The sequence below is a fragment of the Trachypithecus francoisi genome, unplaced genomic scaffold, assembly GCF_009764315.1.
Source record: "Trachypithecus francoisi isolate TF-2019V2 unplaced genomic scaffold, Tfra_2.0 Lachesis_group7, whole genome shotgun sequence".
NCBI lineage: Eukaryota > Metazoa > Chordata > Mammalia > Primates > Cercopithecidae > Trachypithecus > Trachypithecus francoisi.
Window position 1 is genome coordinate 5636573 of NW_022681472.1, and position 16546 is coordinate 5653118.

General features: G+C 36.2%; 1 protein-coding gene across 1 annotated transcript in view; it reads left to right on the forward strand.

The window, feature by feature from the left end:
• SNTG1 (syntrophin gamma 1) overlaps positions 1 to 16546 on the forward strand; it is a gene marked incomplete at its 5' end in the record, with an annotated part of 382785 nt that overhangs the window by 270476 nt on the left and 95763 nt on the right. Inside the window, 2 exons of the mRNA XM_033202518.1 lie at positions 8935 to 9087; positions 13242 to 13334. Coding sequence (XP_033058409.1) covers positions 8935 to 9087; positions 13242 to 13334 — 246 coding nt within the window. The remainder of the gene's footprint in view (positions 1 to 8934; positions 9088 to 13241; positions 13335 to 16546) is intronic.

Below are 16546 nucleotides of genomic sequence, written 5' to 3' on the forward strand. Positions count from 1 at the left end.
TTTTGTAGTGGTGAAATGTGAGCTTCTAGTGCACCAGTTACCCAAATAGGCAAATTTTGAACCTTTACCCTTCTTCCACCCTCTTACCTTTTGAAGTCTTCAATGTCAATTATTCCATTCTATATGTCCAGACTTACCCATTGTTTAGTTCCTACTTATAGGTGAGGATATACAGTATTTGACTTTCTGTTTCTGAGTTATTTCATTTAGGATAATGGCCTCCAGTTCCATCAATGTTGCTGCAAAAGACATAATTGTATTATTTTCAATGGATGAGTAGTATTGAATTATATATATGTATGTATATATATAATTTTTATTATTCAACACATAGGTTGATTCCATATGTTTGCTATTGTGAATAGTGCTGTGATAAACATAAGTGCAGGTCTTGCTTTGATAAAATGGTTTCTTTTCCTTTGGGTATATACCCAGTAGTGGAATTGCTAGATTGAATGGTAGTTCTATTTTTATTTTGTTGAGGAATCTCCATGTTGTTTTCCATAAAGGTTGTACTAATGTACATTTCCACCAACAGTGTATAAGCATTTCCTTTACTCTACATCCTCATGAAATATGTTGTTTTATGACATTTTAGTAATAGTCATTCTGACTTGGATAAGATGGCATCTCATTGTGGTATAAATTTGAATTTATCTTACGATTAGTGATGTTGAGCATTTTTTCATATGTCTCATGGTCACTTGTATGTTTTCTTTTGACAAAACGTCTGTTCATGTCCATTGCCCACTTTTTAATGGGGCTGTTTTCTTCTTGTTGAGTTGTCTGAGTTCCTCATATATGCTGAATATTAGCCCTCTCTTAGTTGCATGGTTTGAAAAATTTTTTTCTCATTCTTAGGTTGTATATTTACTTTGTCAGTTATTTCTTTTGATTTGAGAAATTTTTAATTTAATGAAGTCCTATTTGCCTGTTTTTGTTTTCTTTGAGGACTTGGTCATAAAATATTTGCCTAGGCCAATGTACAGAAGATGTCCCTAGGTTTTCTTGTAGTCTTATGGTCTTTAATTCACCTTGAGTTAATTTTGTTAATATGGTGAGTGATAGGAATCTGGTTTCATTTACTGCATATGGCCACCCAATTTTCCTAGCACCATTTATGAAAGCAAATGTCCCTTACCTAGTGTATATTTTTGTTGACTTTGACAAAGTTCACTTGGCTGTAGGTATATGGCTTTATTTCTGAGATCACTTTTTTGTTTCATTGATCTATTTGTCTGTTTTTATGCCAGTACCATGCTATTTTGCTTACTATAGACATCTCGTATTATTTGAAGTCAGGTAATGTGATGCCTCCAGCTTTGTTATTTTTGTTTATGATTGCTTTGGCTAATTTGGGGTCTTTTGGGATTCCATATAAATTTTAGAATTTATAATTTTCTAATCTGTGAAATATGGCATTGGTATTTTGATAGGCATTGCATTGAAATTGTAAATTGTTTTGGGAAATATGGTGATTTTAACAGTATTAATTCTATTGATGCATGAGTATGGGCTGTTTTGTCATTTGTTTGTATCAACTATAATTTATTTTATCAGTGTTTTGTAGTTTTTCTTGTGGAGCTCTTTCACAGCCTTGCTTAAATATATTTCTGGATTTTTTTGGAAGTTATTATAAATAAGATTGTCCTCCTTTCAACTGCATTATTGTTGCTGTATAGAAAAGCTACAGATTTGTGTATGTTAATTTTGTATTGTGAAACTTTATTAAATTTATTTATCAAATCTAAAAGATTTTGGTGTAGCCTTTAGATTTTTTGAGATGCCTGATTATATCATCAGCAAACAAGGATAATTGGCTTCCTGTTTTCCAATTTGGGTGCCTTTGGTTTGTTTCTGTTGCCTGATTGTTCTGTCTAGTACTATATTACTGTGTTAAATAGGAATGTTAAGAGTGGATATTCCTCTCATATTCCAGTTCTTATGGGGAATGTTTCAACTTCTCCATTTTCAGTACGATGTTGACTGTGGGTTTGTCATATATGACCTTTATTATTTTGAGGTATGTTCTTTCTATGCCTCATTTATTGAGGGTTTTGAGATTGTGCTCTTATGAAGCAATGTTGAATTTTAAAAAATTCTTTTTCTTTATCTATTAAGATGATCAAATGATTTTTGACCTTAATTCTGTTTAGGTAATGTATGGCATTTATTTGTTTGCATATGTTGAATCATTCTTGCATTTCTGGTGTAAAATTGAGTTGATCATGATGTAATATCTTTTTGATGTATTGCATTTAGTTTGCTGAGAATTTGTTGAGATTTTTTATATCTGTGTTAATTAGGGATATAGGTCTATAGTTTTATTTTTTTGTTGTGTTCCTGCCTGACTTTGGTATCAGGGTGATATAGTTTGTATAATAAGTTAGGGAGAAATTCCTTTTCAATTTTTTGAAAAGTTTCAGGAGTATTGGCACTAGCTCTTCCTTGTACATTTGCTAGAATTTGGATGTGAAGCCATCTGTCCCTGGGATTTTCTTTGTTGGGAGGTTTTACTTAGTTGGGAGATTTTTTTATTGGATTTTAAATCCAATGGTGTTATTTGTCTATTCAAGGTTTCTATTTATTCCTGATTCAATCTGAGGAGGTAGTAAGTTTTCAGGAATTTGTCCATTTGCTCTAGGTTTTCTAGTTTGTGAGTATATAAGGATAAAGGTGTGGACTCAGTACTGCTACCTTGGCCAAGAGGAGTGAGATCTGATTTTCTCTCATGGCCCAGTTTTAGTGGGCCCCACCACCTTCTCAACTTTGTCAGTAGGTTTGGATATTCACTTAGTTAGTGCAGTTTGCTTCTAGTTGTCAACACAAGCTGCCCCAGGCCTTAGGAGTCACTGCCCAGCCCAACACCATACCTCCCAAGCAAATCCCCTCCTGCTCTGGCGGGGGAAGGGGATGAAGTGAAAGACGGGTGGGCCTGGTTCCAACATGCCAATGGCTGGAGCCCATGCCATACTTGATTATCAGTTCCAGCTGTGGGAACCTCTTCCCTGCTTGAGATCCAGATCCCCAGGATACAGTTAGAGTGTATTTAATGCCAAAGTCTGCCACTGCTGCTAGTTTTCAGGACTGTGCACAGCTTGCAAAGAGCTAGGATCAAGAATGGTGTTCTGTTGTAGGTTCCCAGGTCCCAGAGTGGGTACTTCTTACAGTCTCCCAGCCACTCCCCAAGGTAGATCTAGGGCTTAGAAAAGTCATGGTGCACTACGGTGGCCTGAATTACATGAATCTATAGTGGGAAAGCAGACCACAGAGAGATACTCACTCACCCTCTCCTGTACTGGGAATTTACTGTCTTCTCATTTTCAGCCAGTCCCAGCCACACAGGCTGACTGCTCTTCTTTTTCTGGTCAGATTCTGGAGTTTCTTCATGTGTTTCTGTTGAACTCCTGTGTTCTCTCTTGGATAATATGTTTGTAAACAAAAAAGTGACTGAGGTGGATCTTAATCAATTAGAGGTTTATTTTGCCAAGATTGAGAACATGCCTGGGAAAAAGTAACACAAATCACAAGGAGATCTGTACCCTGTGCTTTTTTAAAAAAGGGTTCTGGGAACTTCAATATTTAACAGGGAAAAAGCAAGCAGGAGGAAGAAGAAAGAAAAAAAGTCTGGGTAGTCAAAGAAATAAGAGGTCACATTCTTGTGAGGATCTTATTCATGTGCAGAAAAGCTATATTTTATGTAAAGTAAAGTAAACATTAAATTACAGCTTTTTGGGAATGAAAGGAAGGGAGTTTTTTCATGACTCACTACCTAAGCTTAGCCCTTTGGTATAGTGAGTTCGGGGTCCCAACATTTGATTTTGCTTTCATATGTGCAAAGTGTGATTGTCTACACATCATTGTTATTCTTCTAAGTGGATGAAGTACGCTGGAAAAGCATCTAGTCAGCTATCTTGAAAAAAAACCTGTTGTTTCTTTGTAATATTGCTTTATACATCTGAGAGGTCTCCAATGAAGGACAGCATATGGTTATCGGTCTACAGAAAGTGTTCAGGGGACTTGGAACAAACCTAACAAAATAGAAGATACTTCTGGAGAAGTGAGAAAATTGAGAAAAATGCAAAAAATGTGTTATTGTTGTGTTTAGCTATTACTATTATCATTACCATTATTAAATGATACTTTCCAATTGGCAAAATGTATTCTGGAGGCTATTGTTTCTACTCGGGTATAAGTCACACTTTGACAAAAGAGAAATGCATGCAGAGAGCAAGCCATAGAAGGCAAGTTAGGAAATGATACAAATATTTATCTATATTTATCTTATTGAATCAACACTGACAACAGAAATACCCAACATTAATTATTTCCAAGTATTAGAGACTAAGCAAATAATTAAATAGAGTATCTTATTTAATCATCAGATCAATTAATTATTTCCACTTTAGTGATGAGTGATGGAAGCTATTATATGGTAATCAACTTGCCAAAGATTACCTACTAATAAATAAAAGAGAGGAGATTCAAATCCAGACAGAATTTTGAAGCTAGAGCTTTTGTTCTTATCACCTTCTGACAGCTCCTGCATGTGTGTGAGTGAGAGAATGAGGGTGAGAAAGAGGAATATATACATTCTTACTTATACCTATGTGAATAATCATGTGTAAATACTCTTTATTATACTAATACTTTTAGTCAATGCCAGCCTCTAAGAGTATGTTATTTAGCTTTTCAGATATATATATATAATTGCTTGCATATAACTTGATAATGACTGCAACCATAAAGGAACACAATCTTTTGAAATGTTATAGGCAGCAAAGGTAGAAACTCTAGTAAGAGAAATCTAGTGTCAATGATTTTACATGCTTACTTTGAAAGTAGACCTTTAAAATGATTGAGCTATAGTCACTTTTCACTGAATTTCTGATAAAGGATCCTCTGCTTTTTCTGAACTTTCTACTCCTCCCACTCATCCACTCTTAGCCATCTAAAACTTAGAGTCTATGCTGCCTCCTTCTCACTTGAAACTCTCCAATATCTTTTCCTAGCAGGTGCATTCTGTGAATTTCTTAGCAGGATCATCTGGTCTTTTTTTTTTTTTTTTTTTTTTTTATACTTTAAGTTCTAGGGTACATGTGCATAATGTGCAGCTTTGTTACATATGTATATTGTGCCATGTTGGTGTGCTAAAGGCTTGCATCACATTGCTCTTGCATTTGTCTTTAAGTCCTTGATGTTACTACAGCCTCTCCCTACAACACAACTTTCCCCCTCCTACTTTCTCCCTCAAGATGATTTATCGCTCCTTATTCTGCTTCCTTAGCATGTTACCTCTATAGCACTGTCATATGCTCATTATTTTAACACATTTCTCTCCCTCACTAAAATGAGACCTGGGTGCTCAGATGCAATTTGTGGTATGAGTCAGTTCATGAGAAATATCTTATAAATAACAATAGGAAATTGCAAGAAGTTTTCAGATATGCTGAAACTGTATTTGCAGAGTTGATTAGAGGATCCTTTGTCTGAGAGAGAGTCACCACTTGGGTAATATAACAGAAGATCTTAAATTGAGTTTTCAAAGAGTAAAGGAGTAAAGTTTTGCCAAGAGAATAGAAAATTTTACATGAAGGCCATTTTAAGATCCTATTGCTACATGTGATTTATGAAAAGGAAAAAATACCAAATTTTTCTGACTAATAATGACATTAGATAACATTTTTATTATAATGTAGATTAAGGCCAATTTAATAAACCATAAAATTGGCAAAGTTTCTGGAAACTGCAATGTTGAATTATAGTTTTTGTGCCAGTTTATCAATTTAAAAAGCTAATGTAGATGTTGAAATATCTGCAGTATAAAGAGAGGGCATACTAAAATTTTTGCTATAGTAGCTTGTCATTATACTGTGTTCAAGTCCAAAATTTATAACCAGACCAATCATCCCATGTCTTTCCCTAGCTTTACGTCTCAATGTTTCTGCCAGGTTTTTTTTTTTTTTTTTTTTTTTTTTTTTTTTAACTTCTGAAGTGCCTCACTTGGTCCCAACCAGCCCCATCCACTCTCTGGAAAGAACACCCTTTTTCTATACTTTATCTTTAATCTTCTACTCATTTTCAGCCACTATTTAAAATTTATTTCCTAGAGAACATTCCTCTGGCTTTTCAATGTATTGTGATGTAATACCTTCTTCTTCCTCTACCTCTTCCTGCGCAGCTGCTTCTTCTGTTTCTTCTTCTTCTCCTTCTCCTCCTCCTCCTCCTCCTCTTCCTCCTCCTTCTTCTTCTTCCATTTTTGAGATGGAGTTTCCCTTTTGTTGCCCACGCTGGAGTGCAGTGGCACAGTCTTGGCTCACTGTAACCTCCCTGTCCAGGTTCAAGTGATTCTCCTGCCTCAGCTTCCTGCATAGCTGGAATTACAGGCATGCGCCACCACATCTGGCTAATTTTTGTATTTTTAGTAGAGATGGGATTTCACGACATTGGACAGGCTGATCTGGAACTCCTGACCTCAGGTTAACTGCCTGCCTCAGCCTCCCAAAGTGCTGGGATTACAGATGTGTGAGCCACCGCCCCCGGTCTCTTATTTTTTTTATAATGGCACTTACAATAATTTGTACTAACATATTTACTTGTGTGGTTATTATCTCTCTTTGTTGCCTCCATAGACATTATAACCCCAAAACTGCTAAAAAGTATTTATAATTTATCATTGGATTGTACTCACAAAAATATTATGTTTTCATTTTTTTCTCCTTTCAGACAGAGTAGGAAAATCAATAAGCACAGCATGTATCATCATTTTAGCTTTCTGAGCATCTACTGGCAACAAGGGTCAGAGCTAAATTCTACAACCCTGGAAGTAACTACCTTCCATTAGCTCTCTTCCAGAGATTATAAGACTGGCAGTGGGAAACAAAGAAAATAGCTTTTTTTTTTTTTTTTTTTTTGAACACTTGCCAAAGCAGAGAATTCCATCTAGTATTTTGGGTGTTTAATAATGATACACTTACATCCCTCCTTAGGAGAAATGATTACAGATATCAGTGATTAACCCTCTGACAGTTTTCAGTACACTGCATATATACAGCATATATAGAGTCATGAGTCATTTAATGATCGAGATATATTTCAGGAAATGCCTCTCAGTTAGATGGTTCCACTGTTGTGCGAACACCACAGAATTTGCTTACACAACCTGAGACATCATAACCTACTGCATGGCTAGGTTATACAGTACAGCCCATTGCTCCTAGATTGCGTAGCTGTATAGCATATGACTGTACTGAATACTGTAGGCAACAGTAACGCAATGGTAAGTAGTTGTTTAAACACATCTACACATAGAAAAAGTAAAGTAAAAGTACAGTCTAAAAGATTTTTAAAACATGATACACAGGTACAGGATACTTACCATGAATGGAGCTTGCAGGATGGAAGTTGCTGTGGGTGAGTCAGTGAGTGAGTGGTGAGTGAATGTGAAGGCCTAGGCTGTTACTGTACAGCACTATAGACTTTATAAACACTGAACACTTAGGCTATACTACATTTATAAAAAGTAATTTTTTTCTTCAATAATAAATTAACCTTAGTTTACTGTAATATTTTTTACTTTACAAACTTAATTTTTTCAACTTTGGACGTTTTTGTAAAAGTGCTTAGCTTAAAACACAAACATATTACGCAGCTGTACAAAATTATTCTATATCCTTATTCTCTGCTTTTTTAAAAAAGAAAACAGAAAAACACACATGAGCCTTGTTCTACACAGAGTCAAGATGCCCAATATCACTGTCTTCCACCATCACCTCTTGTCCCACTGTAAGATCTTCAGGGACAATAACACGCCTGGAGCTGTCATCTCTTATGGTAATGATGCTGCCTTCTGGATACCTTCTGCAGGAACTGCCTGAGCCTGTTTTATAGTTAACTATTTTTTTTTAAATAAATGGAGTACACTAAAAAATTCACTAAAACTATAATACAGTAAATACATAAACCAGTAGCATAGTCTTTCTTATTATGATTATTATGTAGCATACATCATAATCATATGTGCCAGACTTATATAACTGTCAGCACAGCAGATTTGTTTACACCAGCATGACCACAAACACATGAGTAATGCATTGTTCTATGACACTACAATGGCTATGACATTGCTAGGGGATAGGAATTTTTCAGCTCCATTATAACCTTATAGGATCAGTGTTGAATATACAGTTTATCATTAACACAATTGTCCTTACGCGGCACATGACTGTATTTAAAATGCTGTATCGGACATGTTGCATTGAGTTACTGTATTTCTAAATTATTTGCTTCACTTTTTTTCTTATGTTAAAATCTCTTAAATTGGAATACATGTAAATTTGTGAACACTTTAGTTGGAAATTTCTTGTAAGACCAAGAAATTGTTAGCATCAAAGTCATCTTTTTGATGCAATGAAATACAGTTACACAAGTAAGGTAAATAATATGTTTTTTAAAGTAATATTAGTGCTGTAGACAGATTAGACTGATTTTCTTTTTCATTTCTCATGGAGAAGAATACTTCAGTTTGCTTATAAAGTTACTTAAAATTTACAAACATGTTCACAAGCATTATTTAATTTCAACATCATAACAGTTATGTAAGGAAGGGAAGAGTTAGTGTGTCACCCCTTTGAACAGTAATAAACCAAGTCTTGTATGTTAAATGCTTTGGTGGTTATATTGTTAGTAAGAGTTGAAGCCAGAAACCCTAACTTCTATTTTATGGGCATGCTTCAGTGTAAAGACAGAGAAGTCATGTGTTAGTTATCGGCTTTGAAGCCCAGAATTCTGGAATAATTCGTAATGAAGACATGGTGAATTCACAGAGTGTTATCTTTTTACCTGTGGCTTCCGCACCTTGCTCCAGTCAGGAATAGCCAGGTTAGTAATGTGAAGTGATGTGTACCAGCCTGTGTAACTCCAGGTTTTCACCAGGACAGTGACCTGCTGGACCGACGGAAACACTGCTTCACCGTGCAGTCTGAGTCTGGGGAGGACCTGTACTTCTCAGTAGAGCTGGAAAGTGACCTCGCCCAGTGGGAAAGAGCGTTCCAGACAGCAACCTTTCTAGAAGTAGAACGGATACAGGTGAGAGTCTGTGGGACCGCAGGATGTGTGGCTCCCTCAGATGCATGACCACTTCCCTAGAATTCTAATATCATTCCAAAGTAGTGTAAAAATACCATTCCAGGAGTCTTGACCTCAAATACATTCCATAATTAGTCATTTTTGTTTAGTGACTAGTAATATAGCTCTGAATAAAATTTAGTTTTTCCACAACTTGATCTTTCCAGGCTATTTCCTACTACTAATCAAAAATATATTTCTAATTTTAATTAGACATTATTCTGACTTAAATCTAGTATAGAAAATACTCTGATTTAATTAATTGTTGACAAGGTCACTTCCTGTTCTCCAAATATGACCTCCTAATTTCCAGCCTGTTGGCGTCATTTACTCACAATGCTCTTTCTTCTAGAAAGCCTTCCCTTTGCCTCCATCCTTCAAAGCCTTATAGAGGTTTTGAAACTTTTTATCAAAGGTCATATCATACAGAAACATGTTCGTGATTTCCAGCCCACCATGCCTAATGCTTGCCAATACTCCTCCTACAATTATCCTGTTCAAACAACTCTTCTTCTCACTTTTGAACACGATATAACATACTTGTCTGTTTTTTTTTACAGAAAAGAAAACGCAAAGTAAGCAATTTCATTCCTACTATTCATGAAAAGCAATTACATTGTTACTTAAAATCATCAACACATACAAGAACAAAAATCATAAAACTGATACATTTGATTAGAAATACAATTATAGGAAATAGATTTTAAAATACCATAGTTTAGTGATAAAATTTATACCATATTTTTTACTTATTTATAGCAGCATCTATAAGATTCTTCCATTTATTTGTCTTTTCTTTAAGAACTGCTCACACTCAGTCTGTTTTGTATTGCAGTGACATGTGCTTGTTATTCCCTGCACTAAATTATAGATTGTTTGGAATTATCTTATTCATGTGCCAACCATGGTCCAGTGCATTTTGCACATCATGAGTAGTCAATAGATATTTATTGAACTTTGTTTCTTAACTGTGAAGTTACACACTAGATCCAACTTTTTAGAGCCCTCAGCCTCTGTCTTCACAAGACCATTGAACGAAACAGCCTCCCAAAGTTGGTTCTGTGGCTGACTTCAAACAGACCAGTGGACAAACTGAAAGGTTATCATGCGCTTGCCACATGCAAATGGATCCATAGACCAAGGACCTAAATATACACATGGACAGTTAATTATGAAAACAAATATGGTGAATAATCTAGCATTGACTATTCTGGAAAGTTTGCTTAAAACAGGATTGTTGGATACATATATTTTGAACATGTTGAACTGAATTCTATTTTCTGACCACAAACCTCTGTAGTCAACACATCAAGTTGTACCAGTATGACATTACAATCAGAGGAAGAGGACAGAAAGAAAACTTCAATTATAGTTTTTTTAATTGTTCAGCTGACTCTTTTCAATAACTCTTTTATCTTCATGCATCTGAAAAGTCTTAAATAGCTAAAAAAATAGTTTCCACAATTAGCTCATAGAACCTCAATTCAAAAAATATATATTATATCAAAAATGGAAACAAAAATATATTAAATATGATTTTATTCCAAGTCAAGGTCCAAGACCATTTAAAGCATTAACATATAATTTAATGGAATGCAAGTTGACAGTTTTGTTATTCAAATTTATACTTTTAGGTTTTCAAAATTATTATTTCTCTACAACAGTCCACTTTGCTTGGAAACAACTACATGGTAATTTTAACATTTTGGTTCCAATTTAGTATTTTATTTTAAATCTCCTGATATTTATAAATTAGATAGAGATAAAACCTTTGAATCTGGGCTTTGTGTTCTGTAAACTGATATTCACTGAAATACATTGGACTATCTCCTTGCCCATTCACAATGCCAGTGTGAGATACATGTCAGAAGTGAAAGGTAAAATATTTAATGTCTTCTTAGCTTTTAGTTGTTCTACAGATTTTATAACTTTTTTTGTTTACTATATAAGAAATCAATGGCTGAACACCTTGTAGTGTTACTTTCAAAATTCAAGTATGTGAATATATTTACGTGAAGAACCTTACATGTTTTTCTTCTATATTCTTAATTTATCACTTCCATTAAAGTTGGTAGGGAATTAAATAAAGAAGGAACATAAGTTCTGTTGTAAAACAAGCAGAAAAAAAAAGTAATGAATTGACTTTCAAAGTGTATCTCATTTAAACTTCCTTAAAAAGGATAATTTATTTATTGATTTTTCTCTGTATAATTTGTTTTTAAGGAAACAAATTAAACAACAAATTAAAAGTTTCAATATTAAACATATGTTAACTATACACATGATATGCTATTAATATTATAAATGATAGAACTTGAGGCTATATATAAATTGAGACTTCAGTGAGTCTCAATTTATAGCACATCTATTTGTTTCAATTTAATGATTATTGAGAAAATCTAATTTAATTTGTAATGCTGAACTTAATAGAAAAATTTTAACATGCTGCACTGAATTTATTTTCACCTGACATTTTCTTGTTTAAATGACAGTCCTTGAAATTAGCAAACCATTATGTCTAAATTAGGAGAAAATTTTATAGCCTTAAACATTCCTTAATGTTGATAATAGTTTTAATAAAGTGCTAGTGGGTGGTTGTAAGCATGCACAATGCTCATGTATTAAACAAATATAATTACTCCCAAAAATGGACTTTTGAGGCCCATTAAGTATGTTCTTTAGTCTGCTTTTTTTAAAAAACCGTAACTCCAAAAGAATAATTTTGCATCATTATAATTTTTCTATGCTAATAAGGCTTAAACACAAGAATGTAATTTTTGGTGAAGGCAACTTGATGTATTTAGTTATGATTACATTCAGAATGTGATTCAATTAGTGCAGTTTTACATATGGTATTGTAAAAACAAATACAATGTAAGGATAGGTGTTAAAAATTTGCTTCAGATAAACTTCTCTTCCTTTTCTTCTTGTCTCTCTTTGTTTCTTTCTCTACTTCTCTCTCGTCTTCTACATGAATCACAAATATTTTTCATGATTGAAATATCCCGCCATGATTTAAAATTAAATGCAAATAAAACTGGCTTATAGATGTAACAATACATCGTAGCATATATAAACCACAAGTTTTTATTTCATATTTGATTTATATCCTGTTTTCTTTATATTTCAGTATCCATATTTGCTATGAAAAATTAGGCTGGGCACAGGGGCTCACGCCTGTAATCCCAGCACTTTGGGAGGCTGAGGTGGGTGGATCATGAGGTCAGGTGTTTGAGACCAGCCTGGCCAAGATGGTGAAACCCCATCTCTACTAAAAATACAAAAATTTGCCAGGCACAGTGGTGGGTGACTCTAGTCCCAGCTACTCGAAAAGCTGAAGCAAGAGAATTGCTTGAACCCAAGAGGCAGAGATTACAGTGAGCTGACACTGTGTCACTACACTCTAGCCTGGGTGACAGAGCAAGACTCTGTTTCAAAAAAAAAAAAAAGAAAGAAGAACAATTATAATATTATCTGACCTCACTGTGAAAGTAATTACTTGTTGATTTTTAAAAATTATCTGTAGTTCTAAACAAATAAATTGGAAAGTGGTACATATCTGTAGGAATATCTTGTGCAACATTGAAGAACAGAGAAAGACTCTTAAGATCAAGATCTACTCTTTTGGCTTGGTTACTAAATTTGTATTTGTGTGCATGAGAATGTGGTTTAATAATATCCATAAAATTGATATCCTGAGAATTCAAGACAGTGCCATTTAACAATAGCTATCTTTCTGTTTAATGAAAATGGTTGGTTACAGTAAATAACGACTTAACAAAAACTTGCCTACACCTAAAGTTTTTTATATACCACCTTTATTGTCAATACAGCAAAAACCAACAGTGTAGCACAGTGTAAAGACAAAACTAGAGGGAGCAGGATTGGAAACTTGGCCAGGCATACACCTTAGCAAGTTAAAAATAAAACCCAACACTCTCAGCTTCTGTTTCATTAACATTAAAATGTTGATAATCCTCCCTTCTTTATCCAGTTATTGTTAATATTAAATTAGATATTGTATGAAGTACTTACTGCAGAAGCTGTCACATAGTTCTTAATATTAATATTGCATCAATAACATGAAAAGTAACAATACTTTCTGTTCTACCTAGTGCAAGACCTATGCATGTGTGCTAGAAAGTCATCTAATGGGACTCACAATTGACTTCAGCACAGGATTTATCTGCTTTGATGCTGCAACAAAGGTAATGTGTTAAGGTCAACTCTGAGATATATGCTGCAAACATTCTAATTCAAGGATGATTTAAATGCCTCATAACTCCTTTCAGCATTTTAATTGTAATCATATGTGAGATTTAAGATCCTCGTTTTTGTTAATGGAAGATAAATTATGCTTCAGTCTGAAAAAAGTTTGAATTTTTAATAAAACAAATGTAGTACCATAAAACTATAACTATGTGAAAGTAAATATTTCTTTATAAGTCTATCTATGTATGTATCTATCTATCAATCTTTTTTTTTTTCTTTTTTTTTTTTGAGACAGAGTCTCGCTCTGTCGCCCAGGCTGGAGTGCAGTGGCAGGATCTCAGCTCACTGCAAGCTCCGCCTTCCGGGTTTACGCCGTTCTCCTGCCTCAGCCTCCCGAGTAGCTGGGACTACAGGCGCCCGCCACCGCACCCAACTAGTTTTTTGTATTTTTTTTTAAGTAGAGACGGATTTTCACCATGTTAGCCAGGATGGTCTCGATCTCCTGACCTCCTGATCCGCCCGTCTCAGCCTCCCAAAGTGCCGGGATTACAGGCTTGAGCCACCGCGCCCGGCCTCATTTTCCTGTTTTTTTAAAGGTATGACTTTATAATTGAAGGGACATTTTCTTCCCCAAAAAGCAATTTTAAAAAAAAACATATTTCTTTATATTTTACCAGCATCAACTTCTGCAAGACAAAAAGAAGGAAAACATGTTTAAATATATATATATATATAGCTAACATGTTAAAATTATTGAATGGTGAAAATGTAAAGTTTAGAGTCTAGCCAGGGAGTAGGACTTTTATAAACATTTGACTTAATGAGGATTATGCACTATGAGGTGCTCTTTTCCCAAAGTATATATCTCTGGGAGTGATGCACATTGAATGAGAGAGGGTGCCTACTCAGCCAGTCATACCTAAAAAAATCCAATTTTGATTATGATGGAATGACAAATGACAAAGCCAAATCATTGCACATTATTATCATTATTTTTAACTGGAAGCGATCTTAAAGGTCAACTGACCCCCATTCAACTGGTAATCTCCTTCTGGACACTACTACAGTTTGTGACTTGGGACTGTTGTCCCCATAGAAGACTTTCTCTTCCCTCTCATTGAGGATTTCATTTCCTTAGATCCATTCCACTTCCTCCTTCATCAAAATATGGCTTGGGTATAAATTGATTTGTTCCTTCTCACTAATTTTAAGGATTCATGAGTAATTCTTTACCAGAACACACATATTTTATCTAGAAATTAAGTCTTGTGTGGGATTTTCTAAAGCAAATAACAACAAAATAAAACAGTAGTACAAACGTGTAGGAAAGATGGACTGTAGGAGGCAGTGGGGGTGCTTGATTTGGGAAAGATGAACGTCTAATGGTGGGATCCAGGTAGGATTCCGCCTTGTGTTCATTCACCTTGTGAATCTTCATGACTCAGCAGCTGGCATTGTCCTGCAAAATCTCGCATTACTTAAAGATGGTTAATAGTTATTTTTATTTTAACATGGTAAAATTAAACAACACACATTTGCTGGTCAGATTTGGCCATCTAATGTATTGCCTTTGCATCATGACAAAAGAATACTTTGTGAATAAGGAATTTTAAATGCCAATGACTCTTGAAAACTCTCAAATGAGACTGCCATAAACTATTCCTATTACTGAAGATGGCCGAATAGGAGCAGCTCCAGTCTCCAACTCCCAGCGCGAGCGACACAGAAGACCGGTGATTTCTGCGTTTTCAACTGAGGTACTGGGGTCATCTCGCTAGGGAGTGCCGGACAATCGGTGCTGGTCAGCTGCTGCAGCCTGACCAGCGTGAGCTGAAGCAGGGAGAGGCATCGCCTCACCTGGAAGCGCAAGGGGGAAGGAATCCCTTTTTCCTAGCCAGGGGAACTGAGACACACACACCTGGAAAATCGGGTAACTCCCACCCCAATACTGCGCTTTAAGGAAACAGGCACACCAGGAGAATATATCCCACAACTGGCCGGGAGGGTCCCACGCCCACGGAGCCTCCCTCACTGCTAACACAGCCGTCTGCAGCGATCTATCCGCAAGGCCAGCGAGGCTGGGGGAGGGGCGCCCGCCATTGCTGAGGCTTAAGTAGGTAAACAAAGCCGCTGGGAAGCGCGAACTGGGTGGAGCTCACAGCAGCTCAAGGAAGCCTGCCTGTCTCTGTAGACTCTACCTCTGCGGACAGCGCACAGCTGCAGCCATTAGGGGAAAGAGCGGGGCGGTGCAGACGCGAACGACTCTGTCTGACAGCTTTGGGGAGAGCCGTGGATCTCCTAACGCGGAGGTTGAGATCCGAGAACGGACAGACTGCCTGCTCAGGTGGGTCCCTGACCCCTGAGTAGCCTAGCTGGGAGACATCCCCCACTAGGGGCAGTCTGACACCCCACACCTCACAGGGTGGCGTCACCCCTGAGAGGAAACTTCCAAAGAAAGAATCAGACAGGTACACTCGCTGTTCAGCAATATTCTATCTTCGGCAACCTCTGCTGCTGATACCCAGGCAAACAGGGTCTGGAGTGGACCTCAAGCAATCTCCAACAGACCAACAGACAGTCCTTCTGACTGTCAGACGGAAAACTATCAAACAGGAAGGACACCTATACCAAAACCCCATCCGTACGTCACCATCATCAAAGTCCAGAGACAGATAAAACCACAAAGATGGGGAAGAAGCAGGGCAGAAAAGCTGGAAATTCAAAAAATAAGAGCGCATCTCCCCCTGCAAAGGAGCGCAGCCCATCGCCAGCAACGGATCAAAGCTGGTCAGAGAATGACTTTGACGAGATGAGAGAAGAAGGCTTCACTCCATCAAACCTCTCAGAGCTAAAGGAGGAATTACGTACCCAGCGCAAAGAAACTAAAAATCTTGAAAAAAAAGTGGAAGAATTGACAGCTAGATAATTAATGCAGAGAAGATCATAAACGAAATGACAGAGATGAAAACCATGACACGAGAAATACGTGACAAATGCACAAGCTTCAGTAACCGACTCGATCAACTGGAAGAAAGAGTATCAGCGATTGAGGATCAAATGAATGAAATGAAGCGAGAAGAGAAACCAAAAGAAAAAAGAAGAAAAAGAAATGAACAAAGCCTGCAAGAAGTATGGGATTATGTCAAAAGACCAAATCTACGTCTGATTGGGGTGCCTGAAAGTGAGGGGGAAAATGGAACCAAGTTGG